General features: G+C 54.5%; 5 protein-coding genes across 5 annotated transcripts; 2 read left to right on the top strand and 3 right to left on the bottom strand.

Annotated features, from left to right (window-relative positions):
• Window positions 1–57: 57 nt before the first annotated feature.
• IE81DRAFT_289237 (ABC1-domain-containing protein) lies at window positions 58–2886 on the bottom strand (the record flags this gene model as incomplete). Its single annotated transcript, XM_025511811.1, has 8 exons — window positions 58–316; window positions 380–413; window positions 481–798; window positions 938–1352; window positions 1418–1678; window positions 1746–2225; window positions 2306–2391; window positions 2514–2886. 8 exons carry the CDS (start codon window positions 2884–2886, stop codon window positions 58–60), a joined length of 2226 nt encoding a protein of 741 aa, XP_025370207.1.
• Window positions 2887–4305: 1419 nt separating this feature from the next.
• On the top strand, window positions 4306–5131 carry IE81DRAFT_346843 (ACN9-domain-containing protein; the record flags this gene model as incomplete). The annotated part of the gene is made up of 2 exons (XM_025516084.1): window positions 4306–4746; window positions 4952–5131. 2 exons carry the CDS (start codon window positions 4306–4308, stop codon window positions 5129–5131), a joined length of 621 nt encoding a protein of 206 aa, XP_025370206.1.
• An 8709-nt stretch (window positions 5132–13840) lies between these two features.
• Window positions 13841–16966, bottom strand: IE81DRAFT_322754 (hypothetical protein). Its single transcript, XM_025513737.1, has 5 exons — window positions 16265–16966; window positions 15346–16084; window positions 15008–15261; window positions 14187–14925; window positions 13841–14092 (listed from the first exon to the last, which is right to left on the bottom strand). The coding sequence occupies exons 1-5, from the start codon at window positions 16711–16713 to the stop codon at window positions 13874–13876; spliced, it is 2400 nt and encodes a 799-aa protein (XP_025370205.1). The 5' UTR covers window positions 16714–16966; the 3' UTR covers window positions 13841–13873.
• Window positions 16967–17584: 618 nt separating this feature from the next.
• On the top strand, window positions 17585–19192 carry IE81DRAFT_289289 (UPF0029-domain-containing protein; the record flags this gene model as incomplete). Its single annotated transcript, XM_025511812.1, has 4 exons — window positions 17585–18478; window positions 18585–18767; window positions 18911–18946; window positions 19025–19192. 4 exons carry the CDS (start codon window positions 17585–17587, stop codon window positions 19190–19192), a joined length of 1281 nt encoding a protein of 426 aa, XP_025370204.1.
• Window positions 19193–19230: 38 nt separating this feature from the next.
• On the bottom strand, window positions 19231–21715 carry IE81DRAFT_101742 (L domain-like protein). Its single transcript, XM_025510014.1, has 2 exons — window positions 21134–21715; window positions 19231–21037 (listed from the first exon to the last, which is right to left on the bottom strand). The coding sequence occupies exons 1-2, from the start codon at window positions 21608–21610 to the stop codon at window positions 19289–19291; spliced, it is 2226 nt and encodes a 741-aa protein (XP_025370203.1). The 5' UTR covers window positions 21611–21715; the 3' UTR covers window positions 19231–19288.
• Window positions 21716–22428: the final 713 nt, after the last annotated feature.

Raw genomic sequence — 22428 nt, 5'->3', positions numbered from 1 at the left:
GCGCAATGTCCCAATAAAATTTCTTTGCATCAATGCAATGATTGAATTGAAGGAGGGCTACGACGGCGAATTTGCCCGCTTGGCTTTGATGCCCCGCTCCATGGCCAGGAACGCTTGCATAGATGGATCCAGAGAACTCTCATGAGCGTCCGCCTCCGCCTGAGCTTGCTCCTTGGCCCCGTTGAAGTTGGGTGCCGTTTCAGGTCGAGGCCCCAACAGGTGACTTGGCCACTCATCGTCGGTCAGAGGCGGCGTCAGCGATAATAGCTGATTTCGGGCCTCGTGAAAAGCTTCAAGGTCGTCGGCGTACATGTCGCTGCTCATGCAACGATGACTCTTATCAGCATGAGGACGCGGCAGATTCGTGGGACTGACTCACTATACGCAATGCACACAACCTGACATACAGCAGTCTACACCGCGCCCGAACTAGAGGTCAGCGTGGGTCCCATGTTTGACCCAATGTTGACGCGTGCTCACCTTCAGAGCCAGGGGCCTCGGGCTTCGGGGGTATACTGATGCCGCGCACAAGAATCGGTGCGGCAGGCTCCGAACTCGCTGCTGTCGTCGGGCTGTCGGCAGGGCTGCTCTTCTGCGCTGGCACTGTAGCAGACAGCAGGATGGGATTGTGGCTCCCGGGGTCGTCCGCAGTAGACCGTAGAGACGGGGCTGCTGTCCCGCCGGACGGCGCGAGAGACGCAACTTGAGCCGTTTTTGAGGCTGGATCCTCCGCATCGGGAGCATTGGGTATGGCGGCGATGACATGCCTTGGCCATCGATCATTTAGATTGACGCGACCTGGATGAGATGCGCAAGGCGGTGACAGGCATACACAGCACTCTTAGTACGACGGTGCAACGCATGTATTTGACCAGCACTAATCACCTCTGCTCACGTTCCCGCAGCTTGTCGATGAAAGTGAAGCCAGGTCCATAACGAGACTCGGGAGGGGAATGGCGGGCGGCAGAGCTATGAAATGCCCTTCGTCCAGCCAGGTCAAGTCTTTGCCCTTGATCACCGCCCACATTGCCATTACGTCGAGCGGTGTCGGAAGGCAGAGGCGTGGAGCTAGCAGATCCCAACATGTAGTCCCTCGTCACTTCCTCGAACATGTTGCTACAGCTGACCTGGGCGCCCAGCCGGGCGCAAAGTAAGAAAGCACCGCTCAACTTGCGATTGAGTGAGTAGGTCTGCTCCGGCGGCGGCGTCAGGCGTTCGCGGAGCATCAAAGGTATCTGCGCTCGGACACGAGCAGTGATGGTCTGCTCTGCAAAAGGGTAAGGGTCGGGGGCGTCTTGCCGGAACGGCTCGCCCAATGCAATCATAGAGTCGACGTGGGCATTACGCATGGCCTGCAGGCAGATAGAGCGGGAGTTGTGTAAGTGCAGCCAAATTTACCAATGTCTCTCGCACTCACTTCAGACTCTTGTCCCGTCAAGTATCCAACCTTTTCGCTCCATTCAATACAGGCCTGTCGTTGACCGCCGATCGCAGCGCGAAGCATGCACAGCCAGTCATCAATGAACTCCTTTTCGTAAGCTCGTGCGGCACCAAAGTCGATGAGCTCGATCTTGTTGGTCGCTTCGTTGAACAAGAAATTTGTCCAATTCGGATCTGTCTGCATCAGTCGATACTCGAACAGCTCCCTCAGCGAAAGCTCTAGAATTGACCTCGCGATCTAGTGGCGTTGTCAAGCATCAGCGGGTCCGTTCCGAGTTGCAATGCGCACGTCTCAAGCGCCTCACCTGATTACGCTTTTCCTGAGTGTACCTGCCAGCCTGTGTCAAAGGACGCCCACGCATCATTTCCGTAGTCAACACCTGACCCGTGCTCAATTCGTCGACCACGCGAGGCACTGCAAAGACGTCGCTGTGCTCGATAAAGGACCGAAAGCGACGCATCATGTCGGCTTCTCGCGCGTAATCGCACTCGTCGTCCAGCTCGCGCTTCATGACGCGGATGGTGTTGTCGAGGAACAGACCTTTGGGCAAGACGGCAGACACTGCGAGAAGCCATCGAAGGTTTCCTAGATCTGACGCGATCGAGGCGCGCACGCCGGGAAATTGCACCTTGACAGCAACGCGCTGACCAGCCAGGGGAGAGGTGTGATCCGTGGCGACCACAGCAGCGTGCACCTGGCCGATGGAAGCCGATGCGAATGGCACATCGTCGAACTTGTCGAATTGTGAGCGCCACGATGCGCCCAGCTCGGCCGTCATGACGCGCTAGAGGGGACCAAGCAAGATGAGGAGTCACTTAGGACTGTGCCTCAATGGTGAGTTGGAGGGCAGCAGATGAGTCTTACCTCGAGCTGCCATTGCGGCATGTAGTGAGCGCTATTCTGCACTCGCATCAGCACTTCCTCCAGTTGAGGAGGCAACATGTTGCTGTCTGCGGAGCGTTGAAGATTGGTCAGGTTAGTACAGAGAAGAGGCTGAGCACCTTTGTCGCCACCTTGCAATGGACTGGGATGAAAAAGATGGAGACTAGACACATGATGAAGCGCAACGCACCTTGTATGCTGAGGAATTGCCCTAGCTTCAAAGCCGCGCCACGCATCGTGCTCAGCTTGTCTACCAGCCTGCGGAGATTGGCTTCCCCAAGAATTGGCGAACCTTGTCGAGTTCCATCACTGCCACTGCCACCGCCCTGAGTGGAGCGCGAGCTGTTGCCGGTGAGGTACGAGCCAGCAGCTCCCCACGCGAGACCCACGCCTAGCCCACCGTAGTGAAGAGCTCGGGCGAAGCGCGAGGATGGTACCTTTGCTGCTTGCAAGGGAATGGCACGTGGGGCAGTGGTGGCATCGTAGTCATCGAACACGAGCTGCCGTCCCTGTTTTTGCTCTTGCACCGTAAGCGGGTGCGTAGCCGTTGATGTCCCTGGCATGGAGGGGCGCCTGGCGTTGGTGAGCATTGGCTCAGGATTCGCTTCTACCTGCATCATCGACTGGTTGGACGTGTCCCTTGCCGAAGCTTGTATGCCGAGCGTCGCGGCTCCGCTCGCTTCATTCTGCAATGACGCGTTGGGATCTGACGCGAAAGGCGTGTACGGTGTAGAGACTGGAGCCTGAGTCACAGTCTCGACTCGAAGCTGCCTATCGGCATGCTCGCTCTCATCGTTCCTGGACGAGCTTGTCGAGGGCAAATCTGCATTGGCCACCAACCCATCTCGGGCAGCAGCAGCTTGCAGTGCTTTTGATGGCCATGGCTGGGTTGGGCGCGGGTGCGGGTGCGGGTGCGGGTGCGGAGGTGGAGGTTGATGAAGGGACGAAGCTGAGGAAGAAGAGGCGGCAGCGTTGTTGAAGGCTTGTGCGGACTGTGCGCTGGTGGATGCGATGCTTGAGCGAGAAGGGGAGGTGTGCAAGGCTGCATCTGACCCATCGGCATTCGAGGATGCTGGATTTGCATGGGAGCGCGCATCGTCATGAGACGAAGCATGCTGCCGTGGATGGAGATCGTCCTGCAAGTGAGCTTCCTTGGCAGTCCCAGCTCTGTGCTGCGACGCCGATAGCGATGCAGCTTGAGCGGCCAGAGTCTGGGAAGCGAGGGCGCGCGCGGCTGCGATCAAAGCGAGCGCTGTGCGCGCCGACGACATGGCTGGCAAGATGCTTGGCTCAACGCCCTGTCAAGGTGGCATCGGAGTGGATTAGGTTTGGAGCGTGAGTGTGAGTGTGAGTGTGAGTGTGAGTGTGGATCACACAGCAGCCTTGCATGGAGAAAGAGGTGAGTGCACGCCCATCGCAGCCTTGCATGATCGATTACCGGTACTGTACCGTTGTTATATTTATTCTTGCGACTTGAACTTTGCCCGCCTCGATGCGATCACGTGTGTGGAGGTTGCTCGATCTCCGCTTCTGAAAGCTGACGCACGCGGTACAACAAATCTTGAAAGCAAGAATTCAAGATTATCATGATGATCACGAATGTTTATATGCAGAGGCATGACATGACGCACAGGCCCACCGAACGCGTGCATACGCGCTGCAGCACATCTCTTGCTTGCACAATCTTGAATCAAAAAAGAAGATTCGTAATTCACGATTATCACGACTCGTGACTCAAAGCCATTTGAGTAAGCAGTTGAGTCACGAGTTCGTGTCTCGTGTCTCTTGCATTCGTCATTCGTCATTCTCATTCAACTCGACTCTCATCAGACTTCGATTTCGACGCTCCAGCAGACGCGCAAGACTACCCACTCAGCCTTGCCTCCTGAGAACTTTCGTGATTGACCAGATTCTCACTCAGCTCGCTCCTTGTCTCTGCCTTCTGCCTCGCATTTGTGGCCCGCTCGACAAAAAGCCACGAAATGATCGCCATTCGCTCAGCAGCCTTGCGATCATTTGCACCAGGCTTGGCTTACGCCTCTGCCTCTGGGTCTGCTTCTATCCCTACAGGTCACGCCTCATCCTATCCCAGATCGCCGCTTTGGCTTCGCTGCGCATCTCAAGTCGCCACTCCATCCACCTCTTCTCATGATCTCGGCCTCACAGCCGCAGCTCTCCTCCCCCCGCTCAAATTGCTTCGTCGCATCCTCAGATCTCATCGCAAATACCTCGATGCGAATCAGCGCAGTCTGGGCGATGCTTACGTCAAGGATGAGTTTAGGCGACATCGAAGCGTGGATCAGCCGCTGCAGATCGTAGCATTCTTGGCAGAGTGGAAAAAGTATCTGGACTTTCTCGATCTGCAGCACTTGGAAGGCGGTCAATTCAAGGGGCGACAGCTGGACGAAGAAAAGTTCAAAAAGGTGAGCACAGTGGCGTGCGATCTGCAGAGCGCAAATTGCCAATGGAGCGGCCAGATGCTCGCGTCGCGTCGCGTCGTGTCGTGCTGTGCAGCAAAGTCAAGCAAATTGCCAATCTTTCTTCCGTACTCACGCGGCGCGATCCCCTGCTCTCTCTCTCTCTCTCTCTCTGTCTCTCTCTCTCTCTCTCTCTTTTGTCGCTTCTCAGCTCTCCGACGAACAGCTCTACCAGCTACACGAGTTTATGGTGGCTGCCAAGGAGGTTTACGATCCCCTCAAGGCCAAGGGTCAGCCTCCAGGTGGCGCCAGAGCGGTGCAGGAAGCGGTGGATGGCGCTCTCAAAAGAGCTCGAGAAGAGGAGGAAGCAGTCGAGAAGAAGGAGCAGTGAAGACTTTGCTGGAGTGCAATCTACTCGTACGCGTCAAGAGACTGAGAGATCTCTGATGACTAGCTATGCTGGCGCCTTTTGCGGAATTTTCGACATCTGATGCACAAACGCCTCATCGTTGGATCAGCGGAGCTGGACTGCGTCGAGCGAGAACGGCTCATCGAGCAAGGCAGGTGCGGAGAAGTCGGCTGGCATTGGATTCTGATTGGCAGGGCAGCTGTCAACGTCGATAGGGCGAACAATAGGGCTGCCACCCGGGCTGCTCTGCGTACTGCAGCGCCGCATTGCGATATACTGCAGGCTGCGACCGCACAGTTGCCGTTCTGGGGTCGCAAGAGATTGACATGAACCCACAGCGCCGAGTCCGATCTTTGTACCCCGACAACAAACGAAGTTGACCTCTGTGTCGGTGAATGGATGTACACGCAGTAAAGTATTCGAATTTCCTGTCTGGTTGTGCAAATCCAGGTGCTACAACAAGGGATCGGTCGCGCTGGACCATGCACTCAGAAGACGAGAGTCTGCCTATGACGGATCAATACAAAGATTTCTCGTTACCCATTGCTTCCCCGGGTCGCTGAAGCTGCTGACAAAGCAGACAAGTCACGTCTGGAAGTGCTTGGAATGTGGTTGCAAGGGTGTCTCTCGGCTTGGATCTCCTTGCTCAGGGAGCCGCTGAAAAGCCAGGTGGAATCACTGGGCAGATGATTTGGAATTTTCAAGTGGCCGCCTATTCTGACAAAAGCTTCACCTTAAAAGAGAACATTTGTCAGTCAGAAGCACGCTATCTTTGTCAGCAGATCTACTCACAACGTTGGGCAAGACTGTTGTCCATTCTCTCCATTGTTCCATTGCTTGGTTGTTGGCTGTACCCAGAAGGTCAAGACCTTGGCAGGCATTTTGTGCTGCCACGTGGACCCCATCAACTGACAACAAAGGCAGCTGAGGAGAGTTGGTGCTCCACCAGTCTTGAAGGGTCATGAACCACGCCAGCATCAGGTCGTGGATGCTCAACATGTCAAGGATCTCCTTCTTTTCAGGCAAGGGCTTCCAGCCCTCAACCGCCTTGCTGACATTGCAGGTATTGGGCGTTGGGTTGTACAATAGCTGAACCATGTTTACAGAGTCAAGGTTGAGGGGTCAAGGGTGTCGACTATTGACGTCGAGAGCAAAGAACCTAAAGCAAGGGCCAAGGCTTAGCTTGTCTTTACCTTTTTTGTCTTTGATGCAGCTGTCTATGAGGCTTTCAACAAATGGCTGCCAGGTGGAGAGAGACAACGCTTTTAGAGATTTGTGTGTAATAGTGAATGAGTGAGAACTCACCAAGAGATGCTCCAGCAAAGTCTGCACATAATCAGTGCACTCGAAATGGTTTGATAAGGGTTGTTGCACTGCTTGTAGGAAGGGCCGCAACTTCAGCAAGATTGTTGACATCCGTGATAGTGATCCCTTGCAGCCAAGGCAGGTTGCTCGTGCTGCCAGCATCGATGGCTGCCTGGACGGTGCCCTACATACTCGATTATTCGATCATGCTCTGATTTGATGTCGCTTTCTGCTCTGCAAATTGTCAGCCCAATCATTTTGGCACCAAAATTGAAGAGGCAAAGGAGATCTGGAGCTGGTTTTTGGATCCACTTTGTGCTGTTCCTCCGCAAAGTGAGGTCGATGCAACTAGAGAATGATGCCGCAATGGGTATGGTTGACGAGTCACGGCTGCAGCCACGCTGCTATTGTGACTCTGCCCCCACACCTTGTGTATGCATTCCTGTGCGCTCCATTAGGGTTGGCACATCGCATCAAGAAGGGTATCGAAACAGTCGTGAACACTTCCTTGACGGGACTACTATCTATCCTCAATGATTCTCCTTAAGTTGAAAATGAGACAGCTGGATTCAGACGAACAAGACACCATCATCAGCGGGTATGCCTCAGCATTCTCAGCAAACCCTCTGTAGAATATTGGCGTCTACTGGCACGTCGTCTCGACGTTGAGATTGCCCGCAAATGCAGATGTCACAAGCGCGTCATTAGTCGTCGTTGACGATCTGACTTGTCAGAGCCTAGTTCGTGAGCGCGATTGCTGCGCCTGAACACCTGCCAGCTTGAGTCATCATGCACGGGTTCAGGCGTGAAGCCAGAGATCTGTGAATTCCTAGCCCACCATGCCATGTGTGGTGGACAGGCAGACAATCAAGATACATCGTTGCTGGTCATAAGCGGGCTCTTCAAATACCGATGCTCAATCCCGTCCCGGACCCATGAAAAGCATCCCTGAGTTAGTTTGAAATACCTGTTCATGTCTGTCGGTCTTGAGAATTCACGGACAACGAGACGACGTTTCATCTTGAGGTAAGAATGCAACGCCTCGCCGGTGAGGTATTTGATCCACAGTGTCCGGATGATTGCACCTGAAACCACCACACAAGTGCTACTCAAAAGCTTGCCAAGATGACGCGTCTTGGATGCTGCGATTATATGTCAGAGCGAGTTGATTCTGGGTAGCCTACGATCACACCTTGGCGGGTTGAACGAGAAAGGCATTTAGTTTGCGATTCGACAGAAGTCGGCCCTTCGCGCTCACGTCAAGTTTTCACTCGCTGGGCGCCGATCACCTGTACAAGAGACGAGTGGCACGAGCCTGATCTATATCCCGGTACTGACGCACAAGCAGCGTAGTTCCTCGCCGCTCGGACGGCTTCAAGCTCCGTGAACATTCGCGGGGTGAAGGCTTTCGGCTTGCGGCCAAAATGCTGTTTACACTGACTGACTCGAATAAGCTTCATCACGGCGAGTGAAGAATAATCGCAAGCCATCTTAGCCGAGCAAGGCTTACATTTTACGCAAACAGACGGAGATCAGAGCAAAGTGTTCGATAATGTCAGCCATGAAGCGTATCAGCAGCGGAATCCTGACGCGTCCTCACACGGTCTTGTCACGTCGGCCGTCTTCCAGTCCCTCGCCGCTCCGCTTTGCGAGACTGCTTTGTTGCTGCGTGGCACCGTCCGGTCACTTTTGGAACGCGAGTCCGGTGCTGCGCACTGAAAGCGGTCGTTGCTCGGATACAAGTCCGCATTGTGCTCGCGACGCAGCAGGACCTCTCGCACTTTGGACGTTGGCACCCCAAGTGTTACGGAGTGTCTCGGCCTCGTCAAACGCCGTCTTGCGTATGTACAGCTAGGATCTGCACGGAGTGCGCTATTTAGCAATGTTCTCGCAGCTTCCTGTGCGGTGTGAAAATTTGGGTCACAGAAGCTGCTTGATAGACCTCATGGTCTGTTCTATTCTCTCAGCATTGCTCCATGATTCTGGCCAGGAAATCTCTCACTGCTTTAATCCTTGAGCGACGTCGGCTGCCTCAGGGGAGCTGGCGCACCATTCGTTTGGCCAACTCGCTGGGATGCTGCAGCAGTGTGGCATTCACCCTCTACCACATTCGATGGAAGCCGAGAACCACTGGCGGACATACCCAGCAGATGTTGTTAGAACACTCTCTATGGCTGCCCAGCTCTCATTTCTCAGCAGCAGCACGGAATAGGCGGCCGCTCCATCAGCCTTGGTGGCCTGTTGAGGCTGGCTACTCAATTGACCCCTGGCCAGAGCGACCCAGACTGCAAAAGGCACAGGACCTCTGGTCTGCTTTCCTTGCTTGCAGTAGTGCAGGACTGCGACAGCAGTATCTGGGACAGACCTGAGAATAAAGTCAACCAGCACTGATCTTCATACACTGCCAACTTGACCGTCAGAATGGTACTTGCAAGCCCCTTGGCATCCGTGTCTATGTAGTAAGCTTCCTTGAACGTGACTCAACACCACTTTGTCCTGTAAAGCTGCACATGCACGCATCTCACCTCTGCATTGACGTGCGGGCTTTATGTTGGGGAATTATTTACCTATCACTTACCCCTCGTAAGTCTCTACTGCCACCAGCGAGGCTCTGGTCTTGCTGTGGAGTTCGTGCTGGTCGCGTGAGGTCTGATTTTGTCACCTTGTCAGGCCTAGTGGTCATTCTACGCTATGAGCTATTTCATACTTCTCATGCGACGCGCAAGGAATTGGAAAAGCGGGTGAGTCGAAATCCTCTGCTTGGCCAAACAACAGCCACCCATGCCTCGAGCCTGCGCCCCAAACAAAGTTTGGCATGTGAAATGTGTGGTGCTGGTATGTGCCTCGACCGTCCCACGTTGAAGTCAATGCTGACGGCAATGTGCCGGACGTTTACCAGTACGCGATATGCGGCCCAGCAAACAAAAGCTCCACCCAAAGCCTTCGAGACAGCATACGACTATCACAACTCGGTTTTCATTCGCTCATCGTGCCATGTCCACGTGCTACAACATGAGCAGCGTGGTTGTTCGCAATGGAGCGCCGGTTTTAATCAATGACCATTTCTATGGCACAGTCACGCTAGAATAAAAGTCAAAGCACGCCGATCAGTCGCCAGCCTGCCTCACAAAACACGTGGTCACGCGTAGCTACGAAATGAATGTGATCCGAAGAGCCCCTCAAGCCTATCGGAGGCGTTGTCCGCGGTCTGTTGGCTTACACACCAGATCGCTGTGCTTCTGCCCAGTGCGTATCGTTTGGTCTGGCGCGCCATGTGTTTTGCATGCCGACTTTGTCGTAAATTTGGCATGAGCGGTCAATGCGCACGCATGTCTTACGTCCTATACCGGCACACAACGTGTTCCGTGTCTCTTCTGGTAGCATAAGACCACAAGAGCTGAACCTGTACACCAATCCTTCCGTAGATAGGTACCGTTTCACACAGATATCGCGAGGTGAACGGCACTATGAATCGAGAGCAGGCATCTGTTTTTACAATGCCAGATGTACATCGCCGCGTGTTGACCAATCCCGACGTGAATGATGGGGCAAACTCCACGCAAAATTCCACCCTGGTCATTTAGATCATGATCAGCCCATTCATCATCGGTATAGCTTCAGTTTTATGAGTTTTGCGTTCCTGGCTGAGCGTCGACTCCGCTACGTCACCGACGCCAACCTTGATCCCACTTTGGCGCTTCGGCAGCCCATGGCTGTGTAACTTTGCAAGACTAAACCAAGATTGTGCTGTGTTTCTGAGATCTTGACGTGGAAAAGGTCCTGCGTATCACATGAAGAAGGCTGGAAAAACGATACCAGAGGGCGGAGGGCTGGCCGCTAAATCGTGGTCGGCGGACGCGCAAGCAACCTTCTCTCGGAGTGAATGAATTTGGCAACAGCAGATGGGAGCACGGGACAGTCCAGCGACGCCAACAAAGCTCATCGGAAAACTTTAATGCTTCTTCTAATAAAAGAATGTCTCGGACATGTGGAAGTGGCTATCGAGAAAAAAATCTGCGCGAAGCTTGGGGGGACGCAAGCTGGAGTGGCACATGCTAGCATTACGCCACATAAATTCATTATGTATACTCTCTGTGCGCCGGCATGCGTACGTCACAAAGGACTGGCAGACACGCTTGATAATCCGATCGATGGACTCTTGATGGTGAGGTCGAAATAAGCACTTCTGACTGGGTGAAAAAAATCAAATTCAAAAAACCTCAAGCCCAAAAAAGCACGGAAGAAAAAAAATATAAAATATAAAACACAAAAATATGAAAAGCACGCAAAGGTATTTGCGCTTGATGTCTGAGCGCTGTCTAGCACCTGAATTACGACGAGTGGGACTTGGCAGTACCAAACGCACTCAGCCATTCTGTTTTGTACGTCATGTCAAGTCAGATGTGCGCTCGTCTCGGGAAGTCATTTCGTGTTTTGTGTGATATGTGCCAGCGAGCAAGATAGCACTGTTAGCTAGTCATATCCCTACTGTCTTTCATTTGAGCTGCTTGCAGATCCACATGCTTACTGTTTGCTCAGGAGTCACCTGACAGTGGACGTCGCGCATGGTGCCTGCGATTTCCGTCCCAGCGTCCTAAGGGCTCTCAATCGTTGACTGCCAGGGTTAAGTATTCTGGAAGGCGCAAGGGCATGAGGCCAAAGCAGGACAGGGAAACCACCTGTGGTCGCCAACCATTTTCCCAAGTCGCGGAGTACCCTCGAGGCTGCGAGCCAAGAGGGTCATGATGGCCGGACCCACAAGCGTCCTACCGCCGTTCATCAGGCTTCGTTTGAGCTTGCAAATAAGATTTGTTTTTGCAAGGTATTGCATACATGGCTTCCTCGGCTCTCATGCGGAGATTGCGAGAGTCAGCGCGCGGGCGTAATGAAGTGAGCCTACACTTCACGACAGTTAAGTGAGTGATGACTGCCATCAATGGTGAAGGAAAAAGGCGTTTTGAAAATTCTGGAGGAAGCTGTCTGGAGACAGCACGTCAATTTCAAGGGGATTTTCAATGATGACATTTCGCCCCGGTATTGTAGGTGTCTTCGAGCTTGGAGTTGACCCGCGAGCTGCCTCGTACCCCAAATTGATGTCTCATCAGTGGAGTGACAGGGTTGCACAGCACACGCCCAACGTCTTGTCGACATCATAGAGATGACTTTGCAGCAACTGCGAGAAGGTTCAATCGCCGCGAAGGAGATTGGCGCTCGAACGGAGAAGCAAGCACAATTTGGATTTACACGCTAGTTTCCGCTCCGGCCTCATCTTGACAACCAAATACGAATGCTTGATGAATGGGCATGCGTTTTGTGTAAGTCTCTCCCGCATCTTTCGATCTATCAGAGGAATTTTGGGTAGCTCGGGAATGTGTTCCGTGACAATGTTGTTCCGACGTGATGCATGACGCGTCAATGCAATCATTGTCGCCCTGATGTGATTGAACGCCGGGAAGAATAGAGAAGGCAGTGATCGCTTCTCCCCGATCGGGTACCTTCATCTCCTGTTATTGACCACATCTTATGCACAAGCAAAACGTCGCCGTGTACAAGTATGCAAGTGTGCAAATTATATGAGGACGCCCGATCTAAATCTCTGTTTGTACACAGCGCGCACACTCATCCTGGTGACTTTGCGCGACACGCCTGAGCCGCGTGTAAAGAGGAAGGCGCTTTCTTGCTGCAGACATAGCGTGCGTGTTGGAGACGCTAAGGCCGAGGCCGCGCCTCTGTCGTGAGCAAAATCATTTGAACGCAAATTGTTTGCGAGACGCTCCCTTCTCCACGTCCTGTATAAGACCATTGTTGTGCAGTGACCTAACTTGTTCAAATACCCAATTGAGCAGGTACAAAGCATGTTGACTTTGTTTTCTTTATCTTTTTGCGCTTGGCAAATTGCAGGGTGAGTCGGGTGGCTTTGGAACTTGCTTGTTGCCTCAAGCATTGAGCCCTTTGAGCCATGGCTTTGTTCAAGCCAAGACACCAGCTGATGTTGTTTTTGATGGCAACGCTGCCCTGGTGACCCGCGCAAACTGAGGAAGATGAGCAGAACTCGTGGATTTTCAAGGTCAGCGCATTTTTCTAACCGAATCCTCACACGTCTGATGGTGCGTGCGGATTCTGGAGCATACAGACGCTGCCTTTCAATAAGGCAGAGGTGGTCACCAACGATGGTAGGTGTAACATAGAAGCGCTCTGCTTGAGTCACAGCGAGCCGCACCTGGGAAGCGCCCGACACTATCGTGATGTGTATCGTCTTTTGTGAAGAGAACAAGGCAACGAACACGCTTGCAGGTAGCGCAGAGTGTGTGATGCAGTGCTTGAATCTAACGCGATTGGAATCTTTATGATTGATTTCTGCATTTGTTGGTTCATATATTGATCAAGAACGTGCCTACATCTTCCTACTGAAGGGAAGGGCTCCACTTCCGCATGAATGTGTCTGCAGTTGGAACCAACATCAGCATCTGTTGTTGATGCAAGCACAGAACAGCCATTACATCATGAAGGTGTCGATCAGGGTGTAGATGACCCAGCCATCCTGCTCCCAGCCATGTATGGTGGCTTAGCTTGTTGTCTGCACATTCAGCAGGGCTTACTGTTTCCTGATGCACACAGCAGGGGTAGTTGATATGAGCATGAGCGGTCCTGACAGGCTAAGTCGACTCGTACTCCAGGAGTTGCTCCCAATGTGAATTGGCCAGGTGAATCCTTGCAATCGAATTGGTGCCATGTTCGGAGCATCCATATCCTCACAGAGTAGTGCTGACCAGCAACCTCACTTTCAAAAAAAGCGTAGAGAATCTCTTGCCAGGGCATGAAGTGCTTGCAAGACTGCGAAAGTGTGGACCCAGAGGTGCATGTGAGTGCCTTGTACCCCCTCTAGATTAGCAGCATCAGCCTTGTAGCAAATGGAGACAAAGTTGAGTGAGCAGCAACTGAGCATACATTCAAGATTCCGCGCAGTGAGTCCAGCACACATCCCACGCATTCGGGACTCATTGCTGGAAATCGCGCCCAACAAGCTGGAGCAGGTCTTTTCACGTCGTCTAGCTGATTGAGACTACAAAGAGGGGGGCACAGGTAGCTCATGTGATGTCCACAGACGAAGTCTTTCTCAAATTAGACCACCGGGTCGTTTTGTGCAGCGTGGCTGCTATGCAGAATTTGGCATCGCAAGCCGGCTGAGAGCTGGGTCAGCCATGCCGCCTCATCGGGTGAGGAGTGCAAGTAGACCAAGCGAGCAAATAACGCCGTAAAACAGAGCCAGCAAATGGTAGCAGGCATCTCTACCTTTGCACCTGTAAGACCGACGACATTTGTGGACGTGCAAAGCAGGTTGAGGACTCGACAACGCACGGGAGGATAAGGGCCGCCATCCAGCAACGCGAATTTGTGACATTTGATAAATATTCATGATCAGACAATCTCGAGATCAGATTCTGAATCCTCCAGAGGTACCAAGTGGTTTGAACCACCTGGGAGTCGTACATGCGCATCGGACGTGGTGTCCGAGCCGCGCAGTCTCGCCGTTGCGTCACGCCACGAATCCACTCGCGAGAACGTCTCCGGTCCTTTTGAGGTTTGTGAAGCCGCAACATCCGACATCTGAGAAGATGATTCGTGCCGCGCTAGGAGCTAGGGAAGGGGGCACGACAGGGATGCTTCCACTCAGCATGGGGCCCCAAGCGAGCGTAAATTGCTTCGGCGATCAACCTCACGCCCCACTCACCCGCATTCGGTTGTCAGTGGTGCTGTTCGGTGCACTCTTCGTGTTCTGCTGTGATCGCCGACCGGCCAGAGGATCGAAGCCAAGACGCTTGATCATCTCCGGTCCATAGGCCGAGCGTTCTTGGATTAGATCGGCTTTTTCATGCTGCGTGGAGTTCTGGCCTGGGATTCGGTCTTGTCTAGCAGGTAGACGTTTGTTTATCGGATCGCGGTCTACGCTTTCTGAATTTCTCTTTACACCCCGTCTTGTCAATGCAGGCGACTCTCTTTGGCGCTCGAGAGTGGATTGCGCTGAAAGAAGGGCTCTTGCCGCAACGCTGCCCCCAAGTATGGTATCGTCGTGTTGCGAAGCTTCAATCAGGGGCTGCGAGCCTCGTAGCTGCTGCTGGGCAGAAAGTTGTCTATGATGAGTGCTGCCGTGACCAAGACGCGCTTCCAGTTGAAAGATGAGACCTGCTTCTTCCCAAGCCTTCTTTCGCCGTGCTTGTTTGTCCGCTCTGCCTCTCCCATAGTAAGCAGCAGCATCGAAAGAGTGACTGTTCGGATCCGAAGCAGCCAGCAAAGCGCCTTCACCAATCACAGCGGGCCCGCGGCGGACATGCTTGCCAGCAGTGCGCCCTGATGATGAGGAGGAAGGCTGGAAGAGGCGCTCTGCTGGATCGCGAACAAAAGAGCTGGAGCCAAAATTGGGATTGATTTTGAGATCGGAGCTGGCTGTGGCATATCTCCAATCAGTCGTTCTGCAACACAGCACCATACGAGGTGCAGCCCGAGTCAGCCGCGGTTACCTCAGTCTGCTTTTGTGGACGTGGATCGACTCACGTGTTCGCCAAGTCATGACGCTTGCCTCCACTGTTCTTGAGCGACGCTTCGAAATGCACCTGACAGACCTTGCTTCCAGAACGACCGTCGACGTATGCGGAGCATAAGTCACCTTCTTTGGTCATTGCTTGACACCTGTTAAAATCTGCGACCTGACCGATGATGGTCATTGTACTATCATGAAGCAATTTGAGCTTGAAAACTTTCGAAGCAGCGGTGCTCTTTCCGCCGGGCTTTGCGGGCACAAGCAGACCCTAAGGCATCCGCCAGATGACGGGTGATGGCGATGAGTCAACGCTTGATGCGGAAGCTTGCGAGTTCACTGTCGCCTGACTCACTGCTGAGTTTGAAATTCTGGGATTTGTGATGCAAAGGAGCGCGCCTGGACGTTCGTGCACCAACCGCTCGAATGCTCCGCCACTGCCTCCCCGCCATTTGCTGCGCTGATTCAGGATACGGTCCTCCTTGACGGCTTGAAAGACCATCATGGTCAACATCTCGTCTCCGCCTCCTTTGGCATCGGCACCGAGGTCTTGAAGCCGTAGGATCATATACTTGCGGCCAGCGCCGGCGTTGGCGTCATCGTCCTCGCTGTCGGCATCCTCATCGATCTTGTCATCCTGCTCGTTGAGGGGCAATCCAGCTTTTTGCATGTCTCTCTTGCGCTTCTGCTTCTCCTGACGCTTCTCGCGACGCTTATCCTCCTTTTTCAGCTTCTGGCTCGCATGCCACTCTTCGTAGCGCGCCTTGCGCCGCTCGTTGCTCCTGCGCTTGCGCTCCTCGTCGTCCGGGTGCTGATCCGCCTCGTCGTGGCTTGACACATCGCTGTCGGGATGAATGTACGATTCGCCCTTCTGTGTGCCCGGTTTCGGCTTCCACTGCTTGCCTTTGGAGATCTTGACGGGGGACATCTCCACAATGACAGCCATGGTGAGCCATTCGCCAACGACGGGCACCTTGTAGTCACCGTGGAGATTTGTGGGTTTGGGGTCGACGATGGAGTAGAGTGTGGAGGGCGACAAGTGATAACGGCTTTCCAACCATCCGTGCACCTGCACATTCGACACCCGGCGCTGTCTGGAGGTGAGGGTGATGGGATGAGGCGGATGATGAAATGGTTAGCGCTCTCGCGCTCGTGCACGACGTCCAGACGACACCATCCGCAGACGTTCGCTGGTCGAACGTGGCTCGTGACTACCAAGACGGCTGCGCCTGTAGAGCGACGATGGCACAGAAGCACCCGAGTGATCGACTCACTTGAGACGCGTGCGCGAATTCGGTTCGAATGTGTCCCACTGTGCATCATCCATCGCAGCGCCGCCCAGATCGCGTGGACCTCTCCTCAGCGTCTCTACAACGCGCAAACGCTCGTCGCGCGCAGCTGTTAGAGTGTCGCCCTGCTGCTCATCTGCATCGTCATCCTCTTGGCCGTTCCGATGCGCCGAGTGTCGACGTGGTGCTGCCGACATGCGGTCTGCAAATGATGCACGGCTGGCTTGCGCACTCGCAGCAGGGTGAGATGCTTGGGCATGAGCAGCAGCTATAGGGAGAGGTGGTCGAGGGCGAGAAGAGGTGGAGGCTTGCTCCGCAGCTGCACGCCGCATGATCTCGACGCCTTCTCGAGTGCGCGAGGCGAGCGAGGTGTGATGGTAGCGCGAAGCATTGGACGGAGTGCTGGGGGCAAGAATGCGTGGGAGTGGATCCATGATTCGAGAGAGAGAGAGAGAGATAGAGAAGGAAGGGGGAAAGAAGGCGGAAGGAATTGATGGCAAAGAGGGAGAGAAGGATGAATGCGCGGAGGAAGATGAAGATGCTTGCTTGTGCCCTGTGATGGCGGGGGATGAGGAGCGAAGCCGAGTGCAAGTATACGCTTGACTTTGACGTTGTACTCGAGACTTGCTTGCTTGACAGTCGAGGGAATCAGATCAGATGGCAGGAATATGCTGAATGCTGTGTGCTGTGGATGCAGGAGACGAATGAGTCCAGTTTGAGTCAAAAGTGTGTCACGAATCGAAAACACATCTTGACTCACGCGCTGCATGGCACAGCTTCGGCATTCAATTGATACTCATACTCAGCGGGGAGGCGACGCGACGCGTTGCTCCGCGCAAGTCCGCGGCGTTTGCGGGGGTTTAGAGCAGTGGCGCGGTCGTGCATGCGCGTGCTGCGAACACGAATTCAAGATCCGCGCGTCGATGCGCCTCTTTTTCGTACTTCTCAATCGACGCTCCACTCACGACTTGCAATCTGAATCTCTCCGTTGCGGTCGGGGTGGGGGTGTGAGTGCAAGCGTGAGTGCGAATGTGGATGTGGATGTGGATCGTCTATGTGAAGCGTTGCCAGATGACCCTCAGCTGCCGCCACATTCACATTCACATCTCCTCTTTGCTCTGTACTGTCCAGTTGATCGTCATTCAGCCATCGCGAATCTCTGCTTCTCGCAGCACAGTCGTCTTGCGCCCCTCAAGACTCGATCACATGCACACCCACACTTCTGTCATGCCCATGGAGGGGGATGACGACGAGGAGTCGATGAATCACATCAGCCTGGCCGAAAGGCAAGCTCTGCATGTCTTCATGGGTCGATTGGAGCACTTTGTCCAGTCTGGCACCGACGATGGCGCGCTGCAGTCTGCCTCGCAGCTGGCTGAAGAGCTTCAAGCTTTGCGCTCCATCTACGGCGACCAAAGCATCGGTCTGCTGCATCCAAGCACAAGCACAAGCACAAGCACAAGCACAAGCACAAGCACAAGCACCAGAGGCGAGCCTTCATGCTCTCAACCGTGCAATGGCTCCAACCCTACTCCTCTCCCCAAAGCTGCCGACCCGCGAATCAGCATGGACAAGCTCAGGCTCAGCGTGCGTGCAGACATTGCAGGCGCAACGGCATCGAGCGAGGCTGCAGCCTCGCAACCCCTCCACTTATCCATCACCTTGCCTTCAAACTACCCGCACTGCGATCAAGCACCACAACCTCAGGTGCTCAGTCGCTACATCGGCCCTTTGCCTGTAGATCATCTCATCTTTGCAGAAGTCCTCAGATGTTTTCTTCACTTTCAGCGCGTCATCTCCGAAAGCGATGTGGGTCGCGAGCGTGGAGAACAAGCAGCGCAGCACAACGACATCAAAGGACTACGATGGGTTCAAGGCGAAGTCATCTGTTTTGAAATCATCGAGTGGGTCAAGGAGCGTGTGGCCGAGTGGTTTGAGCAGGGTCTTGCCCGGCGACGAGAGGAACAGTCGCGCAATCCGAGGTCATTGGACACTGAAGCAGCGCAGCCGCAAGATTTCAGCAGCGATGACCAAGACTTGGAGCGGCAAGATCTCCCGACGTTGTCCGAGTCCACTGAACAACCTCACGCTAGTCACAAAGCAGTCGACATTGCCAGCATGCTCGTCAGCAGTCCACCCATCACCGAACGAAAGTCGGTCTTTGTCGGTCATGCTGCGCGCCTGACTCACCCCGACGAAGTGAGTGGATGTCGGCTTCTAGACCATCGTGGCCTGTCGCATTTCGGTTCTTCGAATGGCAATCGTCGCTCAATCGTCCTGCTCTGCGTTTCCCTGTGCTCTGCAGATTCCTGCTTTGCTTGCACATCTCTTGTCCGACCGGCGGATTGCGAAAGCCACTCATCCGACCATACATGCATGGACGTGCTCGAACACTGGCCAAAGCGGCAGACCAGTTCATGCCAGCGACTGCGACGATGATGGCGAATCCGCCGCAGGTGGGAGGCTAGCACATCTGCTACATGTGCTTGTAAGTACGCGATCGGGTGCCCTGGCAACATTCTTTCAAGCGCACAACATGCGGCTGCTCCAATGCTTGCGCTAGCGAAAAGCGTACGCCGCCAGATCACAGGTCAAACGCATTCTCATATGTCCCCTCCTCATTCTATTCAGGGCGTTGACAATGTAATTGTAGTGGTCACAAGATGGGTAGGTGTCTGGCTCGAAGTCGCTGGAACGGCGCCTCCATCCCAAACTTACACTACTCATTTCCGCGCCCACTCAAAGTACGGAGGTGTGCATCTCGGCGCAGACCGCTTCAAAGTCATCAACAGGGCAGCGCGAGATGCTCTGGAGGTCTTGGGCGTGGTTCAAGGTCCGCTCAACTCAAGCCCTGGCATTTCAAACGCTGCGCATGCAAACACGCACAAGCTTGACAGCATCTCTAGACGGTAGAGTCTAACCCATGCATTGCACTGCTCGGAACAGCATCAACTCTAGCGGCGGATGCGATGCGCGCCATGATCCGTTCCGAAGTGTTGATTTCGCAAGCTATAATTGAATGCTGGATTCCCACGGCGCAGCTCCCCTCTTGCCTCTGCTGCGGGGTGTCCCAGCCCCTTGCGTTTCCAAGGTTGTGGTGCCAGACGCCGACTTGGGCGGCGTGCGATCGCTTGCTTGAGGTGACGAGAAATCAATTTGGGGGTTGGGTAGCGCACTCTCGCTCTGGCCGCCTTGCGCGGCCTCACGCGCAGCTTGAGCCCGGAGCCTGCGTTTCGCGCCTTCGCTCAACGATTGCTCCCACACCTCGGTTGCAGGCCCCCTTACAGTGGTGCCGGGTGGCGTGGCTGCGTAGGAAGGTTCTTGCAGCGGTTTGAGAGCAGCTTGTCCATCTTCTGTGCGCTGGCGAGTCGCCGATGCCGCACCTTGACACCTTGCAGTAGCACCAGCACCACCCAATGGCCCCCACTCGGACTGATTCGCTGGCGCCCTCTCCGTTTGTCGAGCTACGATAGGGTGCCCCTGCGTATCCTTTGCGTCTGGGACTTTTGCCTTTACCTTGGCGCGTGCGGGCAAGGAGGTGCTCCCACCGAGCGGTCCCCACTCGTCGAGGTCGACTTCTCGCCGGCGAGTGCCGCGGCCGGAAGGCAACTGCACGTCTAAATTGCGCGTTCCAGTCTGCACTGACTCGCCCACTGAAGGAGCAAAGGTGGCCGTGGCCGCCTTCGTGAATCTTTCATCTGCCAGATAGTCTGTGCGATCGCCCTCTTCGATTTCATCTTGCCTTTTGGCCGGGGCCGGAGCACCTCCCTCCGCTGAGCGCATCACCTCGTTTGAGACGGAACGAAGTCCGCTTGCCCCTTGTCTAGCATCCATTGGTCGTAGGCCAGATACAGGCGCTTTCTTCCGTCTGTATGCCTCTTCCCTTAGCGGATTGCCCTCTAAGACGATGGCCAGCTGACCCTTTGGTATCCGCTCGGGAATGCGAGATCGGACGCTAACCAGCTGTCGAGCCTGTATGCCGACGCGTGGTTGCGGTGTGCCGACTCCAGCGGGAAAGGCCTTCTCGCCCTCGGCTATAGTACGGGGTGAGCCCCAAACTTCTTCCAGAGGCTCCAGATCATCCATCTCGCATCTATACAGGGATAAAAGCGTTAAGCTTGGGAAGAACTTGGCTGGCTCCGCGGTAGGCAGCGAGCCCTCTATCTCTGGGGCATTTGCCTCGAAAATGTCTGATGCTAGGCCATTGCCGCCCAAATCGAGGTGCTGCAGAGACGATAAGGTACCGAACGCGGCCAGAGGTATCGGACCTCTGACAAAGTTGTCAGACACGTCCAGCGTGGTTAGATTGGTAGGCCAGATGATGGCCTGCTGCCGCTCCGTTTGCGCTTCCGCTTGCGCTCCTTCCGGCGAGACCAACGACCATCTGAGGGACGCATTGGTGAGGCGATTGTTGCCGAGGCTGAGGAAGCGACAGGCAGGAAGTGGCCGTTGCGGGTCTGGCTTGTATTTTTTGCTGGAGCGGGACGAGTCGCCCAGACCAGCCCAGATTCCGCCAGTTTCCATAGCCTCGGCGCTGGCTGCGATGATCTCTTCATACTCCTTGACACTTGCTTCTAGATCTCGCTGGTCCCACAAAGTGGTGATGCGATTGCTGGAAAGGTCCAACTCTAGCAGAGTGGGATGCATCAAGAGGGATGTGGGAAAGATGGACAGGTTGTTGCCGCGCAGGTTGAGGTGAGTGAGCTGGCAAAGGCCAGACAGAGCGTCGGGCACATTTTTGAGCGCATTGTTGTGCAGCTGCAGAAAGTCGAAAGCGTGATGAGCGCAGCATCGCCCGATCAGCCAAATGCTGGGCAGGCCATAGATCACCCATCGAGCGGCTTAGCCACTCACGTCTAGCCTGCTCAGTGCAGCGAAGCCTTGGATGGCATTTGGAATAGATTTGATGATATTGTTGGACAAGCTCAGCTGAACCAGATCGGCTCGCTCGTACCATGGCCTCCTGCCTGCTGCAGTGTTCGCGTGTTGCCTATACCACTGCGGTGCATCGTCGTCCAAAAGCTGAATGGCAGATGGCGGCAACTCGGTGAGAGGCGGTGCGCGCGAAGCGAGGATCAGGCGACCTGTCTGGGTGGACTTGAGCAGCAGCGATTCCGTAGATGCCTGCGCAAGCTGCGTCTCCTCCTGCTCTCTCCTCCTCTCGCTCCCACCTCTTCGAGTATTGGTCAGAGCATCCTCGTCTTCCTCTTGAGCTGCGGAAGAAGAGGAGGAGGAAGCAGCAGCAGCAGCAGCAGCAGCGTCGTCTGAAAGCTTGACTTTTGCGAGTGCCGCGCGTTGAGCTGCAATGGCAGCCTTCAGCGCGGCAGACATGCTTCGAAGCAGAATGCCGCTTAGTCGTCGAGGTGGATGGTGTTGGTGCGGGTGCGTGAGGCGAGTCGTAGGGCGATTACGAATGTTGCAAGCGCGCAGAAGATCGCAGACACGTGATTAGCACCACCACCAGCGGCACCGGCAGGTCGTTCAGAGCCCGAAAGTCGTGATCAAGTGGAAAGCCCGAGCAAGAAAGGCTAAACAGCGCACGTCATGCAGCGATGTGTGCCTTGAAAGCTTCGCTGCGAATCATGCGCGCGCAGCTGCGCCATGCAGCCGACGGGACTCGTGACTCGCTACTGTGCTGTTGTATTCGCGTGCTGACAGATGCACGACAACGAAAAAAGCGCTTACGGTGCAAAATATCCAGCACGTGACTTGCGAGTTGCGACTTGACGAGATAGCCAGGCGAAAAGTGAGACGAGAAAGGCGTGAGGTGCATGCATGCATGTATGAATAGATGTGTCTGCCTGATCATCATACTCTTGACTGCTAGCTTGAACTCCGACTCTTGACTCGTCGTGTAACTCCGACTCGTGACTTCTCAACTCGCGATTAATCAGTGTGAGTCTCAACCCTGTTCCAAGATGCCGGACGCCACCCTATAAGCTCTTGCATTCCGCCGCCAGGAGCTCAGCTTACTGTTTTAGATGCTTGCTGCACACGTCCAATGTTGCGCCCATTTGCAGGTCCAAAAGCCAGCGTGGGCGGAGTCATGCACTCTCAGCAGCAGACAGCTGTTGAGTCAAAGGCGGAGGGGAGGCATCAGAGCACGGCAGAGACAGAGACTATCACAATGGCCTTGCAATCAAGAGTCA

The sequence above is a fragment of the Ceraceosorus guamensis genome, assembly GCF_003144195.1.
Source record: "Ceraceosorus guamensis strain MCA 4658 unplaced genomic scaffold IE81scaffold_23, whole genome shotgun sequence".
Classification (NCBI taxonomy): Eukaryota; Fungi; Basidiomycota; class Exobasidiomycetes; order Ceraceosorales; family Ceraceosoraceae; genus Ceraceosorus; species Ceraceosorus guamensis.
This window is presented reverse-complemented; position numbering and strand designations above follow the sequence as displayed.